Source organism: Cicer arietinum, chromosome 2, assembly GCF_000331145.2.
Source record: "Cicer arietinum cultivar CDC Frontier isolate Library 1 chromosome 2, Cicar.CDCFrontier_v2.0, whole genome shotgun sequence".
NCBI classification, from domain to species: Eukaryota; Viridiplantae; Streptophyta; class Magnoliopsida; order Fabales; family Fabaceae; genus Cicer; species Cicer arietinum.
The window spans coordinates 2,841,003-2,868,715 of record NC_021161.2 but is presented as its reverse complement, the minus strand read 5'-3'; the positions used below and the strand labels follow the sequence as shown (position 1 = coordinate 2,868,715).

General features: G+C 26.4%; 2 protein-coding genes and 1 long non-coding RNA gene across 4 annotated transcripts; 1 reads left to right on the top strand and 2 right to left on the bottom strand.

Moving 5' to 3' along the window:
- The first annotated feature begins 2,398 nt into the window (after positions 1-2,398).
- Positions 2,399-3,818, top strand: LOC140919247 (uncharacterized). Its single transcript, XR_012161833.1, has 2 exons — positions 2,399-2,522; positions 3,445-3,818. It is a non-coding gene; the product is annotated as an uncharacterized lncRNA (long non-coding RNA).
- A 719-nt stretch (positions 3,819-4,537) lies between these two features.
- LOC101508487 (agamous-like MADS-box protein MADS2) lies at positions 4,538-9,886 on the bottom strand. Of its 2 annotated transcripts, none has more exons than XM_004507230.4 (8): positions 9,454-9,886; positions 6,770-6,848; positions 6,404-6,468; positions 6,044-6,143; positions 5,891-5,932; positions 5,760-5,801; positions 5,101-5,237; positions 4,538-4,931 (listed from the first exon to the last, which is right to left on the bottom strand). In XM_004507230.4, exons 1-8 carry the CDS (start codon positions 9,636-9,638, stop codon positions 4,835-4,837), a joined length of 747 nt encoding a protein of 248 aa, XP_004507287.1. In that variant the 5' UTR covers positions 9,639-9,886; the 3' UTR covers positions 4,538-4,834. The 2 variants fall into 2 exon arrangements, with proteins under 2 accessions (XP_004507287.1, XP_004507288.1); XM_004507231.4 differs by having other exon boundaries at positions 6,404-6,465.
- Positions 9,887-25,011: 15,125 nt separating this feature from the next.
- On the bottom strand, positions 25,012-27,628 carry LOC101509218 (uncharacterized). The gene is made up of 2 exons (XM_004507233.4): positions 27,467-27,628; positions 25,012-25,539 (listed from the first exon to the last, which is right to left on the bottom strand). Exons 1-2 carry the CDS (start codon positions 27,610-27,612, stop codon positions 25,320-25,322), a joined length of 366 nt encoding a protein of 121 aa, XP_004507290.2. The 5' UTR covers positions 27,613-27,628; the 3' UTR covers positions 25,012-25,319.
- Positions 27,629-27,713: the final 85 nt, after the last annotated feature.

Below are 27,713 nucleotides of genomic sequence, written 5' to 3'. Positions count from 1 at the left end.
TCTTTGAGATGGATAGCATGATCATGCTTTCTAAATGGAGGCAGCTCCTTTGGGTCTGAACATACCTCATCAAATTCGTCTAGTAAATTCAGAAAATTTTTTGGTAGGGTCTTTTGAGAATCTAATTCCGTCTTGGTTCTTTCACATTGAATTAATAATCCCTCACCTTCTTCTTTTAAAACTTGCATCAGTGCTCCAAAAGGGAGTTCCGTTTTAGTTAAGGCTGGATTTCCAGCTATTCTGATGAACTTTTCTCCTTGTTTCAGAGTTAGTTCCAGCTTTCCAAAATCTGCTTTAATTTCTCCCAACCCTGCTAGCCAATCCAAACCTAACACCATGTCAACCCCCTTGAGTGTGAACAAATAAAAGTCTTGGATTGCTTCTAAGTTCTGCATCTGAAATTTTAACTGTGCACACTTTCCCTTGCATCTTACTTTATGTCCATCTCCTACTTCTACCATGTAAGGAGAGGTTTCCATAACTGTTAAGTGCAGTCTTTCCACCAACTCAGTAGCTATGAAATTGTGGGAAGCACCACAATCAATTAGGATGACCACTGCTACACCTTCTAACAATCCCTCCACTTTCCAAGATCTAGTCGTAGTGAATCCAGACATGGAACACAATGATAGATGCAACGATCTAAAAGACTGAAGGGGTTCCTCCACTTCTTCCACCCCTTCTTCCTCCTCTTCTTCCATAATGATCATCTTAAATTGTCTGTTTTTACAGCGATGTTCTCTATTATAAGGTTCATCACATCTAAAACATAACCCTTTTTCTCTTTTCTCTCTGACTTCAGCACTGGTTAAATGTTTAAACTCCCCTCCTCTGTTTTTAACACTTTCCACACTTTGACTCTGGCCAGTCCCACTCATGGTACTGCTTTTCTGATCTGAACTCAACTTTGATTCTAGGGTTATAGTTTTAGAATAGGGCATGCTACGTGAATTGCCGTTAGTTCTAGAAGCATAACTATAACCATTTTTCATATTGACTAACATGTTCTTTTGTTCAATCAATATAACTTTTTGAATCATTTCTGATAAGGAGTTAAGCTCATACAATTTTACCTCAGCTTGTAGCTCCTGTTTGAGTCCATTCAAGAATATTCCTCTCACAAATTCTTGATCAATGGTTCTCATGGCTCCCACGTATTTTTCAAAATTCTCGACATACTCATCTATGGTGCCTGTTTGTTTCAAGGATAACAATTGCTCAAAAGGATTCTGAACCATTGAAGGTTGGAATCTACGTACCACAGCAATCTTAAAACCTTCCCAATTAGGGTTAGGGTTGCATTTCTCCCACCAATGGTACCAACTCAACGCTTTTCCTTCTAGAGCCATGACTGTAGCTTGCATCTTTTCTTCCTCGGTTACCTCCTTTAACGCAAAGTATCGTTCCAATCTGTGTGTCCATCCAAAAGCATCTTCCCCCGCAAAAATTGGGATCTCCAATTTCCGCCATTTCTCCCTACGATGAACTTCTTCACTGTGACCTCCATTACTTCCAGTTCCATCCTGAAACGGACTACCCTGTTCACGATTCGAGCCAAATTTCATCAACAAATCAGCGATTTGATCCTCATGTTTCTTCGCCAGAGCTTCTGCAAACTCAAGTCGAGTTTTCATCTCTTCACGTTCCTGTTCCCAATCGTCATTGGCTCTCGCCATGCTTCTCGTCCTCATACGCAGCAACTCCAAGCGTGGAATTCAGGGCACCAGGATCGGTGCTCTGATACCAGTGTTAATACTGGTATCAATTAGGAACAATTAGCGTAATTGTTACTGAATGGAGGATTAGGATCAATGAACCCTAATCTCTTTGTATTATTGATTGAATAGAAGAATTACAAGGAATTGTAGAGAAAGAAGGAAAAACAGATAGATGGGGAAAAACAGAAATCTCTAACTGATTCCCAGAATCAGTTACTCCTACTCCACTATTTCCAAAAATTAACCCCCATTCCTCTCTCTCCCTCCTAAGTTAGTTATTTTCATTTAGTGCCAGGCTGGCGCCTCACATACACTTTAGTAATAGGTGGCCTACAGTCCTTCTTAGCTCTATCATGGTTATATCTCTAAATTGACATACCAAGAAACTTTTATTTGATATACTTATTGTGGGAAGTTGATGATCTTTTGAGCCTCTACTGTGCATTATATTTCCTTTTACTTATAAATTTGTGCTTCATGTGACTTAAATTGTGAAGAAGCAAAACTAAAGTTGCACGTTTCAATTAAATGGGGACACTAAAATATGCTTTTCGCGTGATGGTTTTCATTACACGAAACATGAATTATGTGCTAATGTTGAAGCAGCATTGGCTAGAAGTTAGAATATAACTTGTGTACAGGAAAATATGATCTGTGTAGATTCTCATGTTTAGGCAATTGTTTATGCTTGCAGAATACACTAAAGAGAATCCAAAGATAATGACAAAATGTTCTCATCATTTTCACCTTGGTTGCATCTATGAGTGGATGGAGAGAAGTGACAATTGTCCAGTTTGTGGAAAGGTAATAATACTACTTAGTACTGTTTTGTTTGACAAGAATTAATCGGGAGTATCTGAGTTCGAACTCTGGCTAAAACAATCATTGACCAAACTTTACCTACATCTGCTATGAAGAACAGTTCAAATTTTAATTTTTCTTCAATTGTAAAAGCTGAAAATAATCAAAACATTAATCTTAATAGTTTACAAAAAATTATAGTATTCATATGTATCTACTCAATCATTTTTATAATTATAGTTAATATTGATTAAACCATTTTAACATACTATGTTTTTAGCCCTGGCAAAGTTGGCGCAACAGTAAGATTCTTGATTGATTAGTTAAATACTAACTTTGTGCTTAAATGTAGCATTTCGTTGACTAAATCATGGAAACTAATAAAATTAGTAGTAGTGTTCAATTTGTAAACAATTTATAGTATTGTTTTTCAAGGTTACCATTTACAATACAAAATTCATTTATCTTTACATCGTGCTACCTCCAGACTCAATTATAAGCAAAAGTTACTAATTGAGCATATGTTAAGAATAATGGTTAGCTGTATTTAATTTTCTTGAAGCAATTCAAAAAAATAATTACATTTCCTAAACTACCCTTACGTTTCATTTAATTTTGTATGGGAACTTATTATGTTGAAAGATATTTTGATAATAATAGTATTAAATAGGGTGAATTGTGACTACATTTTTACTTGTATTTGAGTCGAGAGGGAGTAGTATTTAACTTACAAAAAGTATACAATGATTAGAAGTATTTTAGTAATGAAACAATTGATGCAGTTGAAAATCTGAAGTGATTTTATAGAGACAAGAAAAATTCTCTAGTCATATATTTAGGAATGGAAATAGTACTAGGCTACTAGTTGGAATTTAATGTATGATAAATTGGTTACATATTTCTCTAATATAATTTTTCATTGTAGGAAATGGAATTTGATGAAACAACTTACTCTTGATCATTTGGAAAAAGCCAGCAACAACAACAGAGGAAAGGAACAATATAAAAGTATAGAGATTGTGAATATTGAAGATGAAGAAGTGTTTGTATTTGTATAGTAAGCATGAAAGGTTTTTCTTAATCATTGTTGTGAGTTCAGTCTCATTTCATTTGTGCTTTTTATATTGAAACATATAACCTTGTCTGAAACTGTGAAGGAAAAAAGGTTATGCAATTTAGATGGAAACTTTTGTCACAACAACAAATTCATTGTTGGATTCAGTTATTATCATGTAGATAACTAATATGATACCTTTGATAATTATTTACTGCATATCTGTATTACAAAATTCATTGTTAGATATCTGTATTACTAAATTCATCGTTAGATTCAGAGAGCTATTATCGTATATACATGTCTATAATATTTTATAATAATCTTAAATTATTTTTTTATATATCATTGTTATACTTTAAAATTAACCTTTCGTGAAATTTTATTGAACGGGTTGGTTTGAATGTATTTCATTTACAATTTTTTTTCATAAATAATGAATTTTTAAGTTTAAGAAACTAAAATATCGAAAATCTAGACTTATTAATCTCTGATTAAGTTTTTTTAAAAAACTTTTAATATTATTTTCAAAAATAATATATAGTATAAACATGCACACATTTTAGTATAAACATTAAGAGTTTACTTTTTTTGTTAATTCTCTCTTGAAAGAAATTCAAAAGACAACTTCACAATATTTAAGTAAAATTTGTCTCTAAATATAAACTCTATTTTAAATTATTAGATAAATTATTATTTTTTAAAATACACTATATTAATACTATCAATTTATTATAAAAGTTGAAAAATCAAAATTGTACACATTCATAGACAAAAAGGTATTTTAATAACATCAACACACAAAATAGATAGATAAATTTCAAATGTGAACTTTTCTTTTGTTCAAATATTTTGAGCCCCGACCAACTCTAATGTTAGTCATTTATTTTTAACTAATTTAGTTGAGGTTATTATCTCTCATAAAATTGAAAAATACCTAAAATAGATACATTAAATACAAAACTTATAAGGGGAAAAAAAGCAAAATACAGTAGTCATCAAAATAAAAGTTCTGCAAAACATATTCAAAATACTAAAAACCATCTTATATAAAATGCCATATAAATACGTCTATGGCTAAAAGTTTCAATAGTTTTTTTAAGTCAGTCAATGCTGTTTTTTTTATACCAAGACAAGTAAACAGAAAGAAGCAAATTCAACATTTACACATTGTCAAAACCAAGTAACAAATTTTCTTTTTCTTGTCTTTGGCCTAAAGTGTTTTCTTTTATGCAGCCAAAGAAAAACTGAGCTTTAAGTCTCAAAGCATCCATCCAGGAATAAATCCATTGACCTGTTGAGCTTGAGTTGTTGCAGTTAGCTGATCTGATGCTACAGGACTGTACCTGTAATCACTTCTGCATCAAGGGACAATAGTTAATAATATTATAATTCAAATCATTTCTAAGTAGTATCAATTCTTCGCATTTCAATGTGTCTAGGGTCTGACACCAACACAACATTGATACATTAGAGTCTGTTTGTTTAAAGAATTTTTATCTATTTGTTACAACTTTTAAAGATTACCCTATCTGCAATGTAGGATTGCAATCCAAAGGCTGGAAGAAGCTTTGTGAGTGAGGATTTTGAGTACCATATGCCATACTTTGATCACCAGCTTCCCATGTTTGCCTATACTGGTTTCTTGAATTGATTTCTTCCAGCTTTCAACACAAATAGTAATCAATCACATCATAAGCACAATAACTTCACAAGAATCTATGAAACACATACACACATATTGAACGCAACATAGATAATAACACGTAAATACCGATAATAGTTTAAGAAAATGATCATAACTGAATGTAATAATATTTGTCAGCGTCAAATACGACAGGTGTCTGACACAAGATATATTAAATACTACCTACAATAATCAATGTTGAATAGTATTTTAGACTAGTACGCAATCGGACTGGGATTCACTATACTCAGTTTTATGCCAACTACAGTGCAACTACACTTATAAGATTGTTACATTAAGACTAGACGGTTCATATTTAAAATTCATATTTTAAAAATAAATGTAATTAAAATCACAAATTTAAAATATGAGCAATTCAGTTTTAAATAGATGATCTAGATGTGTCTGACTCTGGTTAATCCAAATTTTTCACAATGATGTTGTAGAATAGTATAGTAAGAACAATAATGTCAATGATATACTTAAAAATTGTTGTTACCTTCATATTCAAAGATCTATTTGCATCAACCAACATATGCTCCTATGTCCAAGAAATGTATTAAAAGTGTTAGGAACAAATGAAATTGATTTGTTAATATGTAGTTATATGCAAGCAGTATATATATGTACCTTATTTTGAAGATCAGCTAATTGGTCCAGCATGAATTGGGTCTACAAAATGAATATTTTTTATAACATGTTGGTAATTTCTTGACATTAATTATTCTCACAAAAACTTTAGTAACTTTATAATAATGGAACATAAAAATATGAGATAATTACCTTTGTAGACCTAACTTGCTTGAGAGATGAATCAAGTTGGTGTTCAAGTTGTTCAAGATCTTTGGTACCTAATGGACCCAAGTCTTCACCTAGAAGGTTTCTGCATGCAATTAAGGAACAAAATGTTATGGTCTTCATTTGGTCTTCATATGACGAAATTATAAAATATAATTCCACGTAAACATTTCTTACACTTATTTTTCACTATGTCAAACTTTTGCACATATGCCAATTATTATAATTATTATGTTTGTTACATTAAATATGAAATAATCAAAGATATGTAGAATCATGTAATATAATATTTTTTTAACATGTATATTAAATTTCAGATCATTTGAATATATGTAAAAAAATTACCTCTGGGTCCTTTGAAGAGATTCAAATCTTGCTTTCAGCTTCAAGTACTCACGGTAACTGCTCTGCTAAAAGGAAACAACAAATTAAAAATAACAAAACTGCTTATTAGCAAATTATAATTATAAAAAAAAAAAAAAACATTTCTTTTATAGGAATAGGATAGAGTTTATTAGCATGCATATATATTCTTATTTTCAAAATTCTAGCAATTAAATTATAACACTTTTTAAGGAAAAAAAAAAAATATATAATACTTTGTGTTTGATGTAAGTGTAAATATTTTTACAACGACAATGTATAGTGATAAAATCCATATGGTAATTAAAATGTGTTAAACAAATTAATTAAGGCCATGGGCTTTTATACCTCAAGCTCTTTGGCAGGTTTGTTGACTTCTACTGCACCATAGCTACACTTTTGGTACCTTTCAAGTGTTTTGAGCATGCTGATAATTCAAGCAAGAGAGAAGAAGAACAATCAAATTCATCAAATTCTATGGTGTATGCAAGGTTAATCGTTTCATACAACTAAAATAATATCCGTAATATATATTACCTCTGTCTCATATCGAATGCCACTATAGAATTTTCACAAAAAATAAAAAAAATAAAAAAACCTATGTGTGTGTTCTAATATAAATGCAAGAACTTGCTTTGTGCTAAGCTCAAATGGAAGATTTGAAGCAAAATGCATATTGACATAACAAATGTACAGTTACATTTTTAGAAGAATTAACAATATGCTTAACAAATTTTTTAAAATAAAGCTAGATTGGCATAGAATATACAATATGACCAAATTACATTCCTACATTTATGAGCATGGTTATACTCTTTTAATAACATTTTGTAGTTAATTTTTCTTATTGACAATACTTTTTTTCCTAGGGTTAAATTTTTTCTCATTGTTAAAAGCACTACTAAAAAAAAATCAAATATCATTAGAAATTTAGAGACAAATAGACATAATATGACTCTAATATTATCTCTTATTGTTATAAACATCAAATTCGGTAACCAAATTTATTTATGTCATTCTTTCAACTTTTTTTTTTAATAGTAAACGTGTTTTTTCATTTTTCTTTTTAGCTCTAGATATAGCCAATTAAAAAGAAAAATGTTGTATTGTAATTGTCAAAAACTAAAAATGTTCGAATAAATATCATTTTTAAGAACATATATGTGTGAGTACTTATTTGAACATCAAGTCATGCTTTAATGTCTTTTCCCCCATGAAAGAATGCTTATATCATAGCTTGAAAAAGAACAAAAAGTAAGGAAGATGATTGAAAACATATAGGTTTCCTAGAGTTATTTGATTTCATTGTCATTAAATGCATCCCTTGCATAACACATCTTGATTCTTGATTTACATACCTATTCAACCCAATATACACTGGGAAATCAATTTACTATAGACTTTTAAAGTACTTGATTTTCATAAATCACAATAATAGAATTTATATTTATGTAAAAGTTTACATGTATGATCTATATCATATATATTTTCAATCAAATAAAAAAATATTTATAAAAAAAAGTAGAATTTAAAAATGAAAAGAATTGAGAAAGATTTAAATTGAAAGAATTCAAACTACTCTTAAAATCACACATGTTTATTACAATTGTCATTTTAATTTGAGGTATTGACAAATTCATCACAAGTACCTTAGACTTTAATTAGTAATAAATGATAATAGAAATGTGTGGAAGATCTCATCATATATCATAAAAATTTGACAATAGATTAATAACAAGATGATAAAATGTGTCAAAGAGTGAGTATAATTACATAGTTGATAAAATTATGAAGAGAAAAATAGAACTTTGGTATAGAAAATCACCAACAAAAATACGAGGCAAAAATTTTGTCTACAAAATTTTCATCTTTAATTTTTGTCTAAATTTATACTTTTTCAAGTAGCGAATTAAAAGGGTTTAAAAAGTTTGTAAAAGTAACAATTTCATAGTAGAGAAAACACTAAATACACATTAGCAAGCTTGATCAAATTAATTAATATCGTTTTTTATTTTTAAACGTAAGCCTATTTGTTTAGAGTAAACAAAAGAAATTTTGTTTATGTTACCAAACAAAAATTGTTTATCTTTTATATGGTACTAAACTCAGGATGCTAACATCATCATGTCCTTACTTTTTTTTGAATATATGTAAATCTAGTACTTCTGCTAACAACTTGGAAGTTGTCAGCAACTTACTAGGTTATATTATTTAAGGATTTTTTTTATAGAAATTAAGTAGAATATTTAATTCTAAAATATACAAACAAAAATCAGCTCAATAAAATGAACAAAAAAATCTATTTGCCACTTTAGTAAAGAAACCCTTCAATAAAAAATTAAATTCTAAAATAAATAAACAAAAATTAACTCAATAAAAAGAACAACAAATCTAGTAGCCTCACGAGTTTAAGAAGCCCTTCAATAAATAAAAAATCTAAAACAACAAAAAAAAACTACAAATCCATTATCCTCATTAGTTTAATTTAAAAAGAAAAAAAAACGAGAAGAAAAAAGAAAAATATCACATGAATTTAAGCAGATCAACAATCTCAACAAAAAAAAAAGTATGAAAAACACAATAAAACAATAATCTACCATTCAATTTCAATCTTGTGCTAGTTTGCTTATTTTCAAATAAATTTAATTTATATAAAAAACAAGTGAACAACATATTAAATATTTACCAGATCATATACTATATCTCCAGATCTCATGAATCCAATAAACTCAAATACAGACAAAGAACATTCAAATAAAGTTGTAGAGGAAAAGATTTAAAATTATTTCTCAAATTATTTTCAAAAAAAAAAAAAATTCTCAAACAAATCCAAGAACAATCAACCTATAGCTACACATTAATAAATATATATCTTATACATAAACCAACAAACAAAAAATAAAATCAAAGAATTAAACTCATCCAATCCAATTAATTACACATACATATTTACTAATTATCACTCCACAAAAAAAAATAAAAATAAAAAACATAAACAAAAGACAAAAACAAAAACAAAAACATAAACATACCTAGGACTGCTACAAAACTCATAAAGCTTGCCTCTGTTGGAGAAGATAATAAGAGCAACTTCAGCATCACAAAGAACTGATAACTCATAAGCTTTCTTCAAAAGTCCATTTCTTCTCTTTGCAAATGTAACTTGTCTGTTTATCTTATTCTCTATCCTTTTCAATTCCACTCTTCCCCTTCCCATATTCAAACAATTTCTCACTCAATACCAAAAATATATTTCCTTTTTATTATTTAATTCTTTTTTTTTTCTTCTATAACTACAATCTCTATTTTAATTCTATCTTCCTCTTCAATTCTTCTTTTCTAGGTCAGTACCAAATTTGTGAAAGACAATAGAAACTTTTTTTACATATATAATCGAAAAAAATTGAAACCCTAGAGAGAGAAACTTGAGAGAGAATTAGAAAGAGAAAACACACTAATACATCTAGTATGTTCAGCTCAATGACTTTGCTTTTTTATTATATCTCACATGTTTTTTATTTTATTTTTATGAAACTAATTTTCAATATCCGGTCGTAAAATATTTAGACAGTAAAAATTTATAATTATTTATATATAACTTTAAAGTAATTCTGATAAGAATAAATCATTTAAAGGATTTCAAATTCTAACTTAAATGAAAACAATTTCTGACCAAATTCTCTTTACTTTCTAATCTTACAATTGAATTACTAAAGTCACAATTTTATATGAATTTTATGGTTATTTAAACAAAAAATAATTATTAATGATTAAAATTAAATATTTTTAATGATTGATTAATCTTGAATATAAAATTGCAAATGTATATAATTTTTATATTTTTGTTTTCAATCAGAAAAAGGAGTGAGGCTTAGGGTTGATGTTAGATTCTATTTATGTAAGACTTTCTCTTTATCGTCTTTAGCTTGCTCAAGTTATTTTTGGAAAGTTTTGTTTTCCCCATTCGCGTGTTATGGAGCGTGAGAGACACATTTGTGTTGGTTTCACGCGTGTTTTGCACCGGCGCGTGGTGGAAGCTGATTTATACGTTAATGATGCTGAGAAAAATCTATGTCATTTTGTATTGTGTCGTTATTCATATTGTAAGAACGTCGTCGATTACCTTAATTTCAATCTTACTCGTGTTGATATATCATTGACCACTATTTATAAACATGCAAAACATAAATTAAAAACTACTACTTTATCTCTCTCTCTATTTTTTATTTTTTATATAAGTATTTAAAATTAAAAGTTTATAGTTAAAAGATTAAAAAAAATGTAAATTAAACTTTTATATATGTTTGGTAAGTCTTAAGGTCTACTTTTCTCTATCTAAGATTAGAGTATATTCATTTATCTAATTTTTTTTATAAACAAAATTTAAAAGATTAAATTGTTATTTATAATTATTGAGGATCCAAAATAAGATTTATGATTCACCGACATTCATCTTAATATATATATTTTTTATCGATATATATACCTCTTAATATTAATAATTGCGTTGTTCTTCAAAAAGCATGTCATTATGTAGAAAATATTATACTAATAAAGAGCATAGTGTAAGTACAAATATTTATGTATGTGTGTTAAATTGTAAAAGGTTGGAATCTAATGGAAAAATATAGTTACAAAGTCTGTGAAAGTAAGAATTTGACCTTGATGACATATGTAGAATAGCCAGCTTCTATACCTACCCTTTATTCCCTATGAAGCTAAGATGTCAAAATATTAATTTCCTATGTACTGTTACTGTAGCCAAATTTGCTTATTTATTTCACTATTTTATCGAGGTAAAACTTTGGCGGTGTCGTGTGTTAGAAGGAGTTGGACCAAAAGAAAAATCAGACTTAAGATTCTACTACTTGAATTACATACTTATGTTTGAACCGTTGGTAATTGACGAATGCTATCTTTGCCCCTTTGTTTTTTCGAAAACAAAACATTAATATTAAATAAAAGTTAAAAATTAAGATAAGATACATTAATTTTTTAAATATTATTTTATTTATATTTCATTTAAGAGTAGTTTGGATTAATAATGTAAAATAATTTTACATTAATATTTAATATCTATTTTATTATGTCTTAACATAAAAGTGGAGTAAAGTTGCATGATGTGAATCTTTAACTCATAATTCAACTGACAGATGTTAATATTTTTAGGTTGATCATTAAGTTTTGAGTTCGAATCCGAGATTTCACAGTTGTATGAATTAATTATGATAGTATTTATCATCTCTTTTTTAAAATAAAATAAAAAATTACGTAATGTCATATCTCTATTTAAAAAAATAGAGGAAAGGAAGAGAGAAAGATTTAAGTGTAGGTCTAAAGTGAGATATATAAATATCATTAAGAAAGTATGTCATTATATAGTTGTGCTTTTCATTATGTTGAAAAACATGTCTCCCTTAGATTTTTGAACTAAACAAACGAAGATTTAACATGTTGTAAATAATATGACATACGATTTCATAATATATAATTATCTAAATGTATTAATTATTTATATATTATTAATTAAATTACAAAAATGAAAAATTCATGAAGTTGAAAATTAAGTTTTTAGAGAATTTTATTGTGATTTCATGGATGTTAATTATTCTACATCATCTCACATGTCACATCGTTATTTTTTAGTTAAAAAAATCATAATGGTGGTCCAAAACTGTCAAATTTAAAAATAAGAAAACTGATTTCGTAAATTGGTAAAAAATATGAATACTAAGATTATCGTTAAGCTTAAATATTTCCTCAACATCAAAGATACATAAAAATATCAATAAAATAAAGGGAATGATTGTATATTAAATAATTCATTAGAAACTAAAATAAAAGTTTAATTAAGGTTTTAGTTCCTTTAAATTTTTAAAAGAAATTATTTATAATTCCTTTAATTTTTATTTTATTTTTTAGTCCTTAAAAATTTTCTATTTTTATTTGTGTATTTGTTTTTTTAGTCAACTCATGTGTATTCTTCAAATTTTTAAATGATTTTGTAGGTATATACATGCTTAGAACTTCATAAGAATCTCTCTCGCGAAAATTTAGAATTACGAAAATTTAGAATTATTAAATAAAAGATGAATTAAATTTGAATTTTTAAGCAACTTGAAAATTTATATTGAATCATTTCTTGTTAAAAAAAATTAAATTTTTGTTAGAGAAATATATATAATATCTAAAATATGATTGTAAAAAATTATTTAAAATTTCAAATAATACACTGAATTGACTTAAAAGTAGAGACAAAAAAACAAAAATGAAAACTATAAAATTATTGATTATTGACACAATATATTTATGATCAAGCACACAAATTTTATATAAATCCAAAATTTGTAGCTATGTAATACAACCATCAATACTATTTAAAAAAAAATTATTCTACGTTTATTTGAAATTACTTAATGAAAGATCAAATAATTTTAAAATTTTATAAAAGTTTGTAGAGTTGATCTACCCAATAAGAACTCTTGATTTAATGGTTGAATTAGTAAAAAATATCGTTTATATTGAATTATTAAACGAAATAATTAATCACATAGTTAATTTTGAAGTTAATATATTTAAATCCACAATATATATATATATATATATATAATACACACTTTATATATTTGTAATTGACAAATACATAAAATAAAATAAAATAAAATAAAAAACTTTTATGTGTATCTAATGGATAGTTCAAGTGGCCGGCCGGTTAATTAAGTTAAGATTTTTTTTCTTTCGAAAGAGCTACGTAACCTAAGATACTTGAAGGAGTTTGAGGACGAGATTTAGGATTAAAAATTTGTCTATAATAGAAGTATAGGAATTGTGCCTATTAGTATTTTTATCTTAATTAATTATTTTTGATAAATACTTAGTAAATATTTTCTATTATTACAAAATGAGTAAAATAAAATATTAAAATATTTTTGAATAATCTCATTCATTGATCGAATAAAATATTATAATATATTGCAAATGAGTAATCATATATAAAATAAATAACTTCTAATACCTCTTAAAAAACTCAACTAACTAAATTAACAAATATAAAATCAAGATTCTATATAATTTTTTGAAGGGATTTTTCATCTCTATATGATCATAAAAATTCAATACCTATAAAATTTCCCCTTTTCTTAGTTATTTTCTCAAATAAATGTATTTCCCTTGTTCTCAAAATTGTCAAAATTATATAATCTTAATGCAACTTAATTAACCTAATGTTTGAAACCATGAATACCAAATATGGATTTGGACAATATTAAGCAAGCATAGAATTTTCTTCATTGCCGCCACACAATTTATGTGTGTAAATGAGACCAACCTCACAATCTACTTCATAATTTTTTAGTTCTTTTGGGAGTTGCAAACCACCTTTTTGTCATTTTTCTTTTAGCCAAACGCGTACGTACCAAAAAAACCACACCTTATATATATGAAGAAATGTTAAGAAGGTTGAATTTGATCGGAACCCATAAATGATAGATGACTAAGGTTAATTAGTTTGCAAAAATACAAATGGTCAAACAAAAAGATTAATTGTACAAAAGGATGCAAGTATAATATGCAAAAAGATTAATACGTTTAATATCATCCACATGTATAGTATGCAAAAGGATGCAAGTTGTGTTAGAATTGGTAGGCCCTACATTCCAAACAAGGAAAAGCAGTTAAAGCTGAGTTTATATGATCACACTAGAAAGAAAAAAAAACTTCTCTAAATATGTGTAGCATTATTGTGGCCTAAGAAAGAGTTCCCACTTGGTTTCTCCCTTCTTTTAGTTATCCATTTTATGGAAAAATATATATTAGTATGTATATGTATATGTTAAGAATTACGTCTTCCCTTAATTTCCCACGTGCATTTTATGGAATTTCAAAATCAAGACATTATAATTAATTAATTAATTAATTAATAAATATATGGACTCGAGGATTAGTCAAATAGAAGAATCAAAAGATCTAAACTCTGAAGATATCTCGAAGCGCCTAATTAGAGGTACGTTGAGAGATTATCACTCAAGATAAAAATTAGCTTAATAATACTTTGTATCTCTTATTTATTTATTATGAATTTGATGATTTCGAAATATAGTCTGGTCTTCTTATATATGGAAGAAGAGAATCACATTTACTATCCCACTAATTAAGGGATAACTAATAAAAGAAACATTACTAAAACAAAGTAACTAGTAAAAAACTTGGTTAAGGTTAAAACTAACTTATGTTAGGGCTAATATTTCCCCTCAAACCGAAATGAATGTTGAAAATTTCAAGTTTGGACATAAGGCAAAAATAAGGAAAATGGTGTAGAATCCTCGTAAATAAATTATAATTCTTTCTTGAATTTTCTCACGCACGACGTGACAATCCATCTTAATGAGTTTAGTCTGCTCGTGAAAAACAAGGTCAGAAGTTATATGCATAACATACATATTATCATAGTACCAATTGACAAATGCATAATATTGTGAAATGTGCATATCTTTTGAAAGGTGTGGCAACCACTAAGCCTCACAAGTTGTTGGAGCTAATTTTATGTATTCATCATCAAATGAGGATCTTAAAACAATCACTGGCTTTTTACTCTTACATGAAATCAATGATGAACCAAGAGAGAATCATATATCAGTAGTAAATCTCCTAGTGACTTGATATGCATCTCAATCAGAGTCACAAATGAATCTGACTACTTAAAAAGTTGTAGGTGACAAATAGTTGAGAAAGATAGAGACTGAAATTTGCAAACAAAAAAGACATGTTAAGCCTCAAAAGTGTTACATAAAATGTTTACCTATTAACTTCACGTAAATAGTAACATCATCAAGGATCCTAAAATTTCATATGCGATATTAAATTTTACATTCTCATCCATTGGAGTGGAACATGATTTTGAAACTAATAAATCAATTCCTTTCAAAAGATCTACAGAGTATTTTAATTCTTTGACATAAAGAAATACTTTTCTTACTTTTAGCCACTTTAAAGTCCAAAAAATACTTCAACAATACAAGATATTTTATGCTCAAAATAGTTTGCAAAGAAGTTTTGATATAGTTGATTTCATGCATGATGTTATCATCAACTAAGAGGTCATAAAACATAAACTAAATTAATTGTAAGACAAAATTATATTAGATTAAGTAGACACTGAATAGTCCAATTTAGATTGTTGAAAACCAAATTGGACAAGGGAGGGAATTGCATAATGCGGCATTCCACTGTCTACTAACCTATTTTAAATCATAGAGTGAACTTTTGAGTTTGCAAACAAGATTTTTATTTTGAATTATTATATGTATAATGTCATTAATAAATAATTGTTATGCTTCTAACCTTTAGGTTGAGATACACTTTCATGTAAATTTCCTCATCAAGAACCCCATGCAAGAAAAAAATGTTAACATCCAATTGAATAAGAAACCAAGTTTTATAAGCAACAATTGAAAATAAACGTCTAATAGTTTTCATCTGAACGACATAATCAAAAGTTTTAAGGTAACCAAGATCATTAGCTTATCATTAGCTTGGTTAAAGCCTTTGGCCACAAGACGGATTTTGTATCTTTCAATTAATAGATCCATTGACATGAAATTTGAGTTAAGAAATATATTTGTAGCCATTAGACTCTATTATTGTGAGGTAAAGTTGTTTAATACCAAATATATTTTTTGTAAAAGAGATTATAGTTCAAAATTTATGACATATTTCCTCTATGGATTTTGAATAACCTAAAAAAATATTTTGGTTCTCTAATAGTATATACATTAATGTATAATTTTTTTTTTTACAACGGAAATAAATTATCATATAATATAAAATCATAGATAGGATAGAGAATACTTTGAATTTGAGTAGAATAATCATGATCTTGTACATGTTTATCTCTAAGTAAAGTATATTGATAATCCTTCCAATAAGAAGGATCTTAGGTAATTCTACATGATGTTCAAGTAGTGAAAAACAAGCAATCAAGTATTCTCAAAATATAACTGTCAAGTGAAGAATCATATACAATATATGATAAGGTGACTTGAAATTTAGAAACATAGTAGGTAATATATTGATAATAAAAACAACATGTGCTATGGCATGAATCAATAAAACACAAACAATTTACTTACGCTCAATAATATTATTTTTGGTGAGGAATTTCAACACATGATTTTTGATAGATAATGTCATTTTCAAGAAAGAAAAGCATTCAAGGAAAATAAGTGAGGAATCATACTATTATAGAATGTAAACAAACAGAAAATTAATGAAAAAGATGTGCAAACAATAACAATTAATACAACACTCATAAATCGTTTTATTAGCAATTTAAAACAAGCACAAACGCATTGCAAATTATATCATTTATTAATTGATGTAAGACTCGGTCTACAAATACTTCGTAGACACATGTGAATTCAAGTAACTTCAAATGAGCATATAAGAATGTCCACGCTATTTATAGAGATAAATTGCATTTAGTTAATATGATACAACTTTCAATAGAATATTCCGTAAAAAAATCAATAGAACGTTATGGTTTCTTTTAATATAAATTTATTTATCATCACATACTTATATATTTCTTTCACCTTTTTAAGGACACAACATTAATGATGTGTGACATACTCATATATTGTGTTTGGAATCATAGTACACATGTTAAACATTTTGATTTAATATACTCCTTCCCCTTCTTCGAAAACCCTTTAATCAAAAACTCAATCTTATAATTTCTTTAATTAAATTTACTACACTTTTAATTTGGCATCATATGCCCCGCCTTTGTAATAAATATATTTACTAGACTTTTAATTTACCAAAGGGCGGATCTCAGAATATTTTGTCCTAATGTTATAATATATATATATATTTAATATCAAATTTTCTTCCTTTTAATTTCATCGTGACAAAATTTTCTAAGTGAGAAGATCAACTTTCTTACAGTTACAAAAAGATTTTATTTTTCTTATAAGTTGAAATTCTCTCCAATTGTGGAGAAAAAGACACACACAAAAATATAATCTATCAATTAAATCGTAAACCACAATGACAAAAATAATAAATAATAATTCACATATATTTATATGCCTTATTTTTTAAGATAGTCAAATTTTAATCCACATTAGATGGATGATTAAAATGTTAGACAAAGTCATCGAAAATTAGTACAATAATCAGTGACACTAGTTGAGATTATTATTAATACCTGAACTATTTCTTTTTTGATGAGTTGAATTTTAAAACATATATTTATTTTTCATTTATTTTTAGCTAATTGACATTGATAGTTAACTTCAACTTTTAATATATGTCACCAACCGTCATTAAAATTTTAAGTGATTTTAAAATTTACGATTGATCATCTTCATAAATGGTCTATCGTAGCATATGTCTACTAAGATAACACGTTATTCATATAAATAAAATAAATAAATTATAGTAAAATATAATGATTTTTTTATTAAAGTTCCAAAGATGATCTATTTATTTTTTATTAAAAGAAATCCATTCATTCAAATATTTATAGAAGTACAAATTTAAAATTATTAAAATAAAAAGATAAATTTGTAAATAAACTCACAACATCTAAGGTAATAATATAAAACGGTCAAATATTTATAAATGTGACAAAATTAATTATGTGCTTAAAATATTCATATCTCAATTTATATAACATTGACAATATTTAAATTGTTTAGTAAATTTGTAATAGATCGATACGAATCTATTAATTTAATTCCAAACAAATACTAAAATAAGACCCAAAAAACAAACAATCTTACACTACAATAATGGACAAAATAAAAAAAAATACACACAAAAACATGATAAATTAAATTTATTTAAAATTAAAACACTAACTTTAATAAAATAAAATATTTTAAAAAAAATGTGATTTAAAAAAAATATATATATATAATTATCCATCTTGCATAAACGAAGAATAAGACTAAGAGAAGGATAAAAAAATTAAAAGCTGGAATGAACACCATTCGATAGGATCTATTTTTGAATTGCATAAAACTCTCGAAGAAATAAATATTTAGTTAAATTAACTTTTTAGATTCATTGAATCATAGATTTAATTCTTGCCTATTATAAATTATGTCAACCTCTTGCTTTTCAATCTAACAGGTCCAGTATATTACTGTTCACCCGGAGTACATCAAATAATCCATCACTATATTGCATACCATTTTCCAAAGTGTTTATTTATTTATTTATTTATTTTTATAATTTTTTTTATCGATTATATAAATAAAATTAATGAATAATACTATGTGTGGTTCTAAATATTAATCGAGTATTATTCATTGATTTAAACGTGTTACATTTTATACAAATAAAATAAATTTATTTAAATGTGTCTCTGTTTTTTTATCAATTTATATAATTAAATTAATTTGAATATTTTATGTATAAAAAAAATTAATATAAAATATTTTGAGTAAGTAATTAGTTATTGTATCTTTTTACATATATGAAACCATTTGTTTAATTTAATTAAACATTTTAAATCTGAATTTACTAGAAATGTTTTTTGAAAAATGTAAACTTTTCACTATATAAATTGGTCTTAAAAGGACTCTACTTTTAAATCTAATAATATAAAAATCAATTATATTTTCAAAAAAAATTGTTTGACGATGAAATTCATATAAATTAACGATAAATGAATAAAAATATCTCAACATCTAAATTTGAATAATAATTAAGAGATAAATTAATTATATTTTTAACAAAAACAAAAAGGTATAAAAGATATCTCAAAAGTGTGACTCAGAGTTACGTGTCAACTTATGAAAGGCTGTCATGTACAGTACCAGGTGACGGATTGATGTAAAGTTATGTACTTATTGAGGACACGTGTCGACATAATGTTGCTGCAGCAAATTATGACCATTGGATTTACCTCGGTGATTGTGCATCGAACGCGTGCCATGAAAAGTAAATCTTATAGTTACTGTGCAGTTATCTTAGACATCTATAACTTGGTTTCAACTTAAACTACTGACAATGTCCAATCATCATAAAACTCAAAATTAATTTGATTTGCAAAATTTTAATGTGTGCTAAACATTGGATAATAAATGTTCCGTGAACTATATAATTAAGTAAGATAATCAACAATTGAAGAGGAAAAGTATTTGTAGCCAATTTTATGGATATACTCTCTTTTGCTTAAACATTCTCCAAATTATTAAATCAATGATTATACTCTATGATTGAGGTCAAATGGTATCTCTATTCAATTAAATTAATTTAGTGTATTAGACAATGATTAAAAGGATACTCTCTCATAAATAAAATATAAATAAAAAAATGTAAAAATTTTGTTTGAAGAAAAATTTAAGTATATTTATAATTAATTTGAATATATATTTTTTTATTTTAAAATAGATGATAAATATTATTATAATTATTATAATTAATTAATTTAATTGTAAAATTAAATTTAAATATGTTTCATAATATTGAATTTAATAATATCATATTTTAAAATTTAAATATCACAAATATGTTTATATACTTCTAAAAATAAATTATTAATTTTATTGTCATGTGATTCTATTTTATGGTGTAGTGGATCGGTCTTGAACTCAAATAGTATTCTTGTTTTCGGTTTTTCTTTTTAAGAGTCCATTAGGCAAAATTATAAAGAAATATAAAAATTTATTTATAATTTATTAAAATAGTATTGTCGTTACATTGTCAATTTTACTATATTGTTCTATTTTTGTCAAATTAATTATATATTAGTGTATCACTTTTGTTTTACTTGTAAATAAATTCTATTATATGCTTAATCACTTATCCAACATTCATTCTCCTTTAATTTTGTTATAATTTATTGGACAAGATGATAAAAAAATAAAAAAAATAAAAACATGTTTGCTTCCTTCGGCACTATTTTGTATTTTAAAATAATTTTTTCTAAACATTTCAATCAAATTTCAGTATGTGATATTTGATATTTTTTAACATTTATTTGAAGTTATGTCTTAAGAGTTGAAAAATGGTATTGTGTGCATTTCTCCTAGATGTATTAATCATCTCTTATTCCAATGGAACCACTATCTTCAATGATTAGGATAAATAACTTTTCTTATTAAATATTTGATTTGTTTATTTCATGTCTTTTCTTTTCTCTTCACAATTTTTCTTTATCTCGATTGAAACAACAATTTTATATCGAAATGAGATATTTGTGTTTTAAGTTCTAAAATCTGATCTACAATATAACTTAATATATGATCATCAGATCTTCAATATACAACTAATAATTAAACTAAGATTAGTTGGAAATATTAATCGCCTGCAATTCATTTATGCATTTCACATACTTCATGCTTTGGTTATTAAATATTTTTTATCCTCTATAGATGTACTCTAGCGACATGTTATGTGTTAATTAAGATTGTTCGGATGATGAAAATATTCCTTGCATGTTTTAGTTGCATATATACTATTTTCTTTTATAGGTCACTCATAATTTTGTACCGTTTTAATAAATTTTATTGCATTTAATTGAATATTTATAAGACTTTTTTTACATTTCTTCTTTTTCTTGATATTGTAGTTTTTGGTTTTGGGCATTTAAGACAATGTCATTGGTTGGAAGATTAAAAAAATTTCAGTTTATTGTACAAAAATATTTCTAACTTCTTTTAAATATCATTTTATACTAAAACGGTTGACTGCATACAAGAATATTATCAAATTGTTTTAAATATCATTAACACTAAAATTGTTTGCATAAGGTGTAATTCATATAAAATAATAAATATTTTATTTTTATTAACAATGATCCTATACTCATATATTCTATCTTATCTAAAGACATTTTTTTTCAAATTTAATATTGTAACTACCTTATTATTATATGTTAAATACTTGATTTTCTAAGAGTGTGATTGTATGACGTAATTGAAAATTATAGAGAATTAAAAGTTTTAAGCAATTTGAATACTTCAATTCTATTTTCTTCATTAATAAATTGTGTTGTTTGGATAGAAAAATTATTTATTTAAATTTTGGTCATATTTATAAATTTAAAAAGTGTTACGACAAAAATTTAATATTTAAAAAAGGATGAAAAAAATTTTAAGCAAAATTTTGATATTCACATTAAATAAAGTTAAGAAGGACTTTCAAATTCTTAACTTTAAGGTAGTATTCAAAATTCTCCAAATTTATCATAAAAATATAATTTAGATAGAAGACTTTTAATTACACTATAAAATTACATGACCTCATAAAATTATTTCATTCAAATATATATACTCTAAAAGTGCTTTTTTGTATATTTATATTTAAATATTTTGGAATTTCTTTTTGTCAAACTATATGTTTATTCATGAACTGCAGCGCAAGTACGAGTTTAAAAATTAAATGAGTACCAAAACAACTCTAATGGCTGACACAATCCAATAGAAAAAAAAAACCTAAAATGACATGAGATATAGTAACGTGCAACTCCTACATCTTAAAGTGAATTTAATTAAATTGTAGGTAGAACATTTTCGATTATCTCACATTAGAGACTAAGTAATTAGAAGAAAAGAAAATAACTAACTTTTAGGGATTTGTAATAATTAAAACAAAGTAGTAATTGGTAAAACTATAATTCTCCAATTAATTAAATTTAATTTGTCTTGATGGGCGTTTTCTAGTCTTATAAGGTGTGAAAATTTCATATGTAAATATTTTTTTCTCTTATGTAAATATTTACTCTCTAAGTTTCATTATCTCCTCTACATGAGAAAAAGCTTGGCTATTTCACAACTTTCTTTTCCTTTTCTTCGATTTTCATGTTATCCAAATATATAGATAATGGTAAACAAGGCATGATCTTAGTTTATGTGTCCTTTAAATTTTAATAATTCTGATAGTATGATTCTATTTCACAATCCATTTTTATTATCATAAAAATTTAATAAATAAAAATCTATATATAAAAACTTATTTTTTTAAATGACAAATGTTATAATTGTTTTTTTTGACTAAAATGTTAATTGTTAGTGACTGAAGTTCAACAACTCATGATTTATTTATCATTAAAGTCTGATGTTTTCTCTCAAGTCTTCTTATAACTTCTATTATAAAAGGTATTTTTTGGGGTTCTAGCCTTCTATCATAAAAGTTTAATTAAAAAAAATAGAAATAAAATTCATTTTCATATATTTTTTTATCAATAAAATCTGATTTGAAAAATGTATTCCAAATCATATATATAAAATCTTCAATTAACTATATATTATGTTTTTAATGATCATTTTTTAAGTCTCAGTTTTTATATAATAAGATCAGAGAGAGATAGAAATAAATGTTATTAGTTATTTTTTGTTTTTTATGTTTCTTTTAAAAAAAATATTACGTGGATTACTTTTATATAAATAGATCACGATAAATTAATATTTGTGGATTACTTTTATATAAATAGATCACGATAAATTAATATTTAAAAATTATTTGAAATTCTAAAAACGCTTGATGAATCACGTGGATTATATAGGTAATGATTTGGTCGATATTTATACAATAAACATAAGAGAAAACAAATATAATCCTTAAAATTCAATACGTCGAATCGATATTAATCAAATCATTATTTTAACTATAAATAAAAAAAAATTCATTAATTTATATTTTTAAAAACATCATTCACCTTTATTATAATTTTGTGTAACTTAAAATTGAACTTCTTTTGATTAGATGCTTGTGATACTCACAAAACGCAAGTTTCTACCTTTGCAATAATTAATAGTTAGTACCACACCACTCACTAGCTACTAAGGAATCCCTAGAACTAAATGTCCTAAAGCAAAAAGCAGCAACTTCAACTCCACATTACAATTATGACCTAACAAACTACCACAAAGGTCTCTTCCTTAGGTCCACACTATTTATTTTCAAATATATTTAGCCAAATCCAATCATACAAAAGGATAGTTGTACCATGTGGGGGTCTTGCATAGCTTCTTACATTGGACAATCTCTCTCCTTTTTTAGATACAAGCATTGAACAATCTTTTTTAACACATGGAGTGTAGTTTCTAAGTGTGACATAAAGAACAAAACTTTCATGTTTAAATATAATTTTAATTTTTAATTTTTTATTTAATATTTATTTTAGTCCTTTTTTTTATTTTAATTCATTATGATTATGTATATTTTATAAGTGATGTATTTTAGTCATTGTCACAATCACAACAAAAATTACGACAATATTCAATCATTATGTACTCAATATAATACTCTTGCAAAAAAATATTCATTTAACTCAATAATAGACTTGTCCTTGAAAAAAATTAGTTTTGTATGCTTTGAAACATATGTAAACTCTTTAAAACAAATTAAATTTATTATAATTTACTATATTTTCATTCATTCATATTAAAATTTCACACTTAACTTTATATTTAATCTAAGATTTGATTCAAATAGTTCATGACAATAATTAATAATTATATAGTTGTTTGAAAGAATTATGATGAAAAAAACTAAAATACACTACTTATAAAAGATAAATAATTAAACTAAATAAAAAAAACAAATAACTAAAACGAATATTAAATAAAAGATAAAAAATAAAATTGTTATTCTAAATTACCTGTAATATGGAAGTAGCAAACAATTAATATTTCATGTACAGCTACTGACATACATAATATGTAAGAATGGAATTCATTTTATAAGACATAAAAGTAATTTTAAAAACATGAAATGAATTTTGATATACTTACATAATTTTGAGAATTGATTTTACCTTTAAAATAAAGTTTATATTTGAAGCTGAGATTTAAATCTTTTATCTTTAAATGTAATTTTAAATTTTAAATTTATTATTCAACTTACTTTTATGTATTTAAATATATAAATCAATTACTTCTAATCCACTTTTTAGAAAAAAATCAATTATATAAATTTTATTCACACCAGAACCAAACACAAGGGTGTTTGTTTAAGATTGTGTTTGAAAAAAATATATCAATATTTTATTTTACAAGGATAAGTTTATGATCATTTTGACATACCACTTTGACCCATCAATTATCATATTTGTTGGCATTTTTTCCCAGTTTTAGATTATGTATCCCTAACATGGTAATTTTTAGTCAAAAAGTGGTGATCTATGGTCTCAATTGTAAATTGTAAATTAAAAAAAAAAAACAATACCACTTTAAGGGTAAAAAATTCACCATTTTAAGGATAAAAGTTATCGTTTTCAGTGTAAATATTATGGGTTGAAATCAAAATTACACCATTTTTTGCCCTTTATATGTGTGAGTTTATTCGCTAAGCTATTTAGAACAAAAACTAAGCTTGTTTTGAACCAAAAGCAGGCCTCCAAGGCCCAATAACACTTGTGAAGGATTGACTCAACATCAAATCTTAATACTTATCTCCAAAAACTTCAATCAACCAAACTTAAGAAGCTCATATTACAAGTATTATAATTTTGTCATCACATCAGTAGTAATAATTTAAGAAAATAAAACTAATTGAATATAATCATATATGTATGACTCTCACATGTTAGACACTGAATACGCCTTCAACTGAAAATAAAGATGCAACATTCAAAATGTCGGAATACTATGCAATGAAGACTTCCAACTTGTGAAATATTACATCAACACAACAAAACATACTACATATCCTTGATCTCTTTCTCCTGAGATATCGACGATGAAAAAAAAAACTTGAAATCCTGATAAACAAGGAGAACTCTAGTAATAATTGTTCTTACAACAAGGCTGAGAGTGAATCTACATGAGAATAGCAGAAGATTTTCTGCTGTTACATATACAAACATGTCTTAAGGGAACATAATCACAATGTTACATGTTGAGATTCAAAATTGTGTGCATGAAGAAGATAAAAACCACATTGATTATAGTTTAGAACAATTAGGACATGGAAAGTAACCTTTGGCTTGACATTTTACACATGCTATCTTCTTCACCGATGATTCGCTATTACCGAGTGTTTCATACAAATCATCAACGAGGTTAAAATTAAGTAACCCTCCTTCTTTGACTGATCCAGTTCCTTTGCAGCTAGAGCAAGCCAATCTTCTTATATTGCCACATCGCTTGCACATTCCCAATGAGCTGCAAGTAAAGAGTTTTGGTATATATATGTCAAAAAAGAGAGAGGAAAAAAGAAAAGCAAAGCAAAAATCTAATGTGTCGCTAACAACAAAATAAAAACCAGGACTGCCAAAAGACCTCGGCAACAAATCTCCATTCAAAACCTTTAGGCATTGAATATGTAGGTGACCTCTCTATATATCCTTCGTGTAATCATTTGTAGTCGATGTGGAACTAACCATCCACACTTGAATTTCAATAGTACTCTCCTAACATGTTATTCTTATCATAATTAAACAGAATCAACTCGGATATATTTTTCATCTTAAGTTTCTTAACTCTTTTTTCCTCAGCTGTAATCATTTTATGAAAGGTTAAATGCACTTACAGTTAGATAGTGAAGAGATCTTTCAATAACGATAACTTTAGGGGAGAAAAAGACAAGAATTTAAAAACACATTATTGTAACAGTACCATTATTTTTTGTATGCAATGTTAAGCAGAAAATAGAGATAGCAGAATGTGCTTATTGACAAATTAGGAGTGGATGAGAAGACACTATTCATAAAAACCATTATTCATAAAAAAAAAAAAAATTAATCTAAAACATTAGTCTTATTTTAAACAGGACTGAAAATATCATGCCACAGAAGAGGACTTGCATAACTCTAAAACTGCGGAACAAACGTGTGTTGAACAGGGTGAACGAAATCCGGAGCAACAACGCCAACAGTTTGGAAGATATCTTTAGAACAGCACGAAGAAAACAAGGATTTGGATAGTTATTAAGAAAAGGAAACCGAATAATCCAAAAAAAATGGATCTCAATTACTTGCCACAAGAAAACTGAAGAATCCAAAAATATGATTCTCAATTACTTGCCACATGAAAATGAAGGAACTTCAATATTCAAGTACATCAACCATTTTTCTGATATGAGAAACAGATAAATAACAATATCATGATGATAAGATACATTACCTATACGAGGGAAACCACACATTCATGAAATCACTAAGTCAAAACTATTGGTTGAAGATTGGGCGATTCATATTTTAAGCTAAGTAAAAATAAACTCGAAATGCGAAGTCTCTAATCTTCATCCAACGATTCTAACTTACTGAGTGCTACATGCTTTCCTCAATCCATTCTAAATTTTCACAAACCTAGATTAATATTTTGGTAACTAGCATACATGAATCAAATTCTCTACTAAGTACTAATACACAAAATCAACCTTCAGAAATGGGAAAGCAAGTAAATAACCATGTTTTGAGCACATTGTTTCCTACTTGCTTTGATGTTGTGTGAAAAATGTCTGGCTACTCCAAACCAAACAAATTGGAATAAGCTTATAAGCATACTTGATTATAGCTAATGTCCCTATAGAACATTGGTTTAATAGGAATAATCAATAACTAAGTGAAAACTCTATTATTCAGGATCTAATATGGTTCATAAATTTTCAAGATAGCCTTTCGACAATCCAACCTTATCTTCAAAAAATCTCGCATTACTTGAAAAATTAAAGCTAATGATATTTCATAAACATCACTCTCCTCAACCCTAAAGTTTCTTTTTAGTACTAAACCGTAAGGGTTTACATAAGAATTATGAAGTACAGACACAAACACAGACACCAAACAAAACACTTAGAACACATAGACAAAACAAAACACTGACACGTTGACATCGCTAATAATTTAAGAAAATAGAAATCACTAAACATAACAACACTTGGTAGTGTTGAACACAGGACACACCTTCTATCTAAAGTTTCACTGCTACACTAAGCATTAACATGATGAAAATTTATAATAACTTTATATTGCATTTGAGTAACATTAGAAACAAGTTAAAAAAAAAAATGGGTTATTGAAAAAAAAATGAAAAATAAAAAACAACAACCTAAACAAATTAAATAGAAAAGACAATGAAGAGAGAGAACCTGCGTTGAGAAGTAGAGAAGAAAGCATCGATTTTGGGAGCAGCAATGGTGGCAGAAAGAAGAAGAACACCAACCCCCAAACCAGCTATCTCGCTTGCTGTAATATTATCCATTTCTCTTCTTTTGTTTTCTTCAGCTACTTCCATTTCTATCTATCTTTCACAAATCTTCGAATATTGATATGGTATATATATAATTTATTATTCTTTTAAAAAAAAGTGGCCCATTAGCTCAGTTGGTTAGAGCG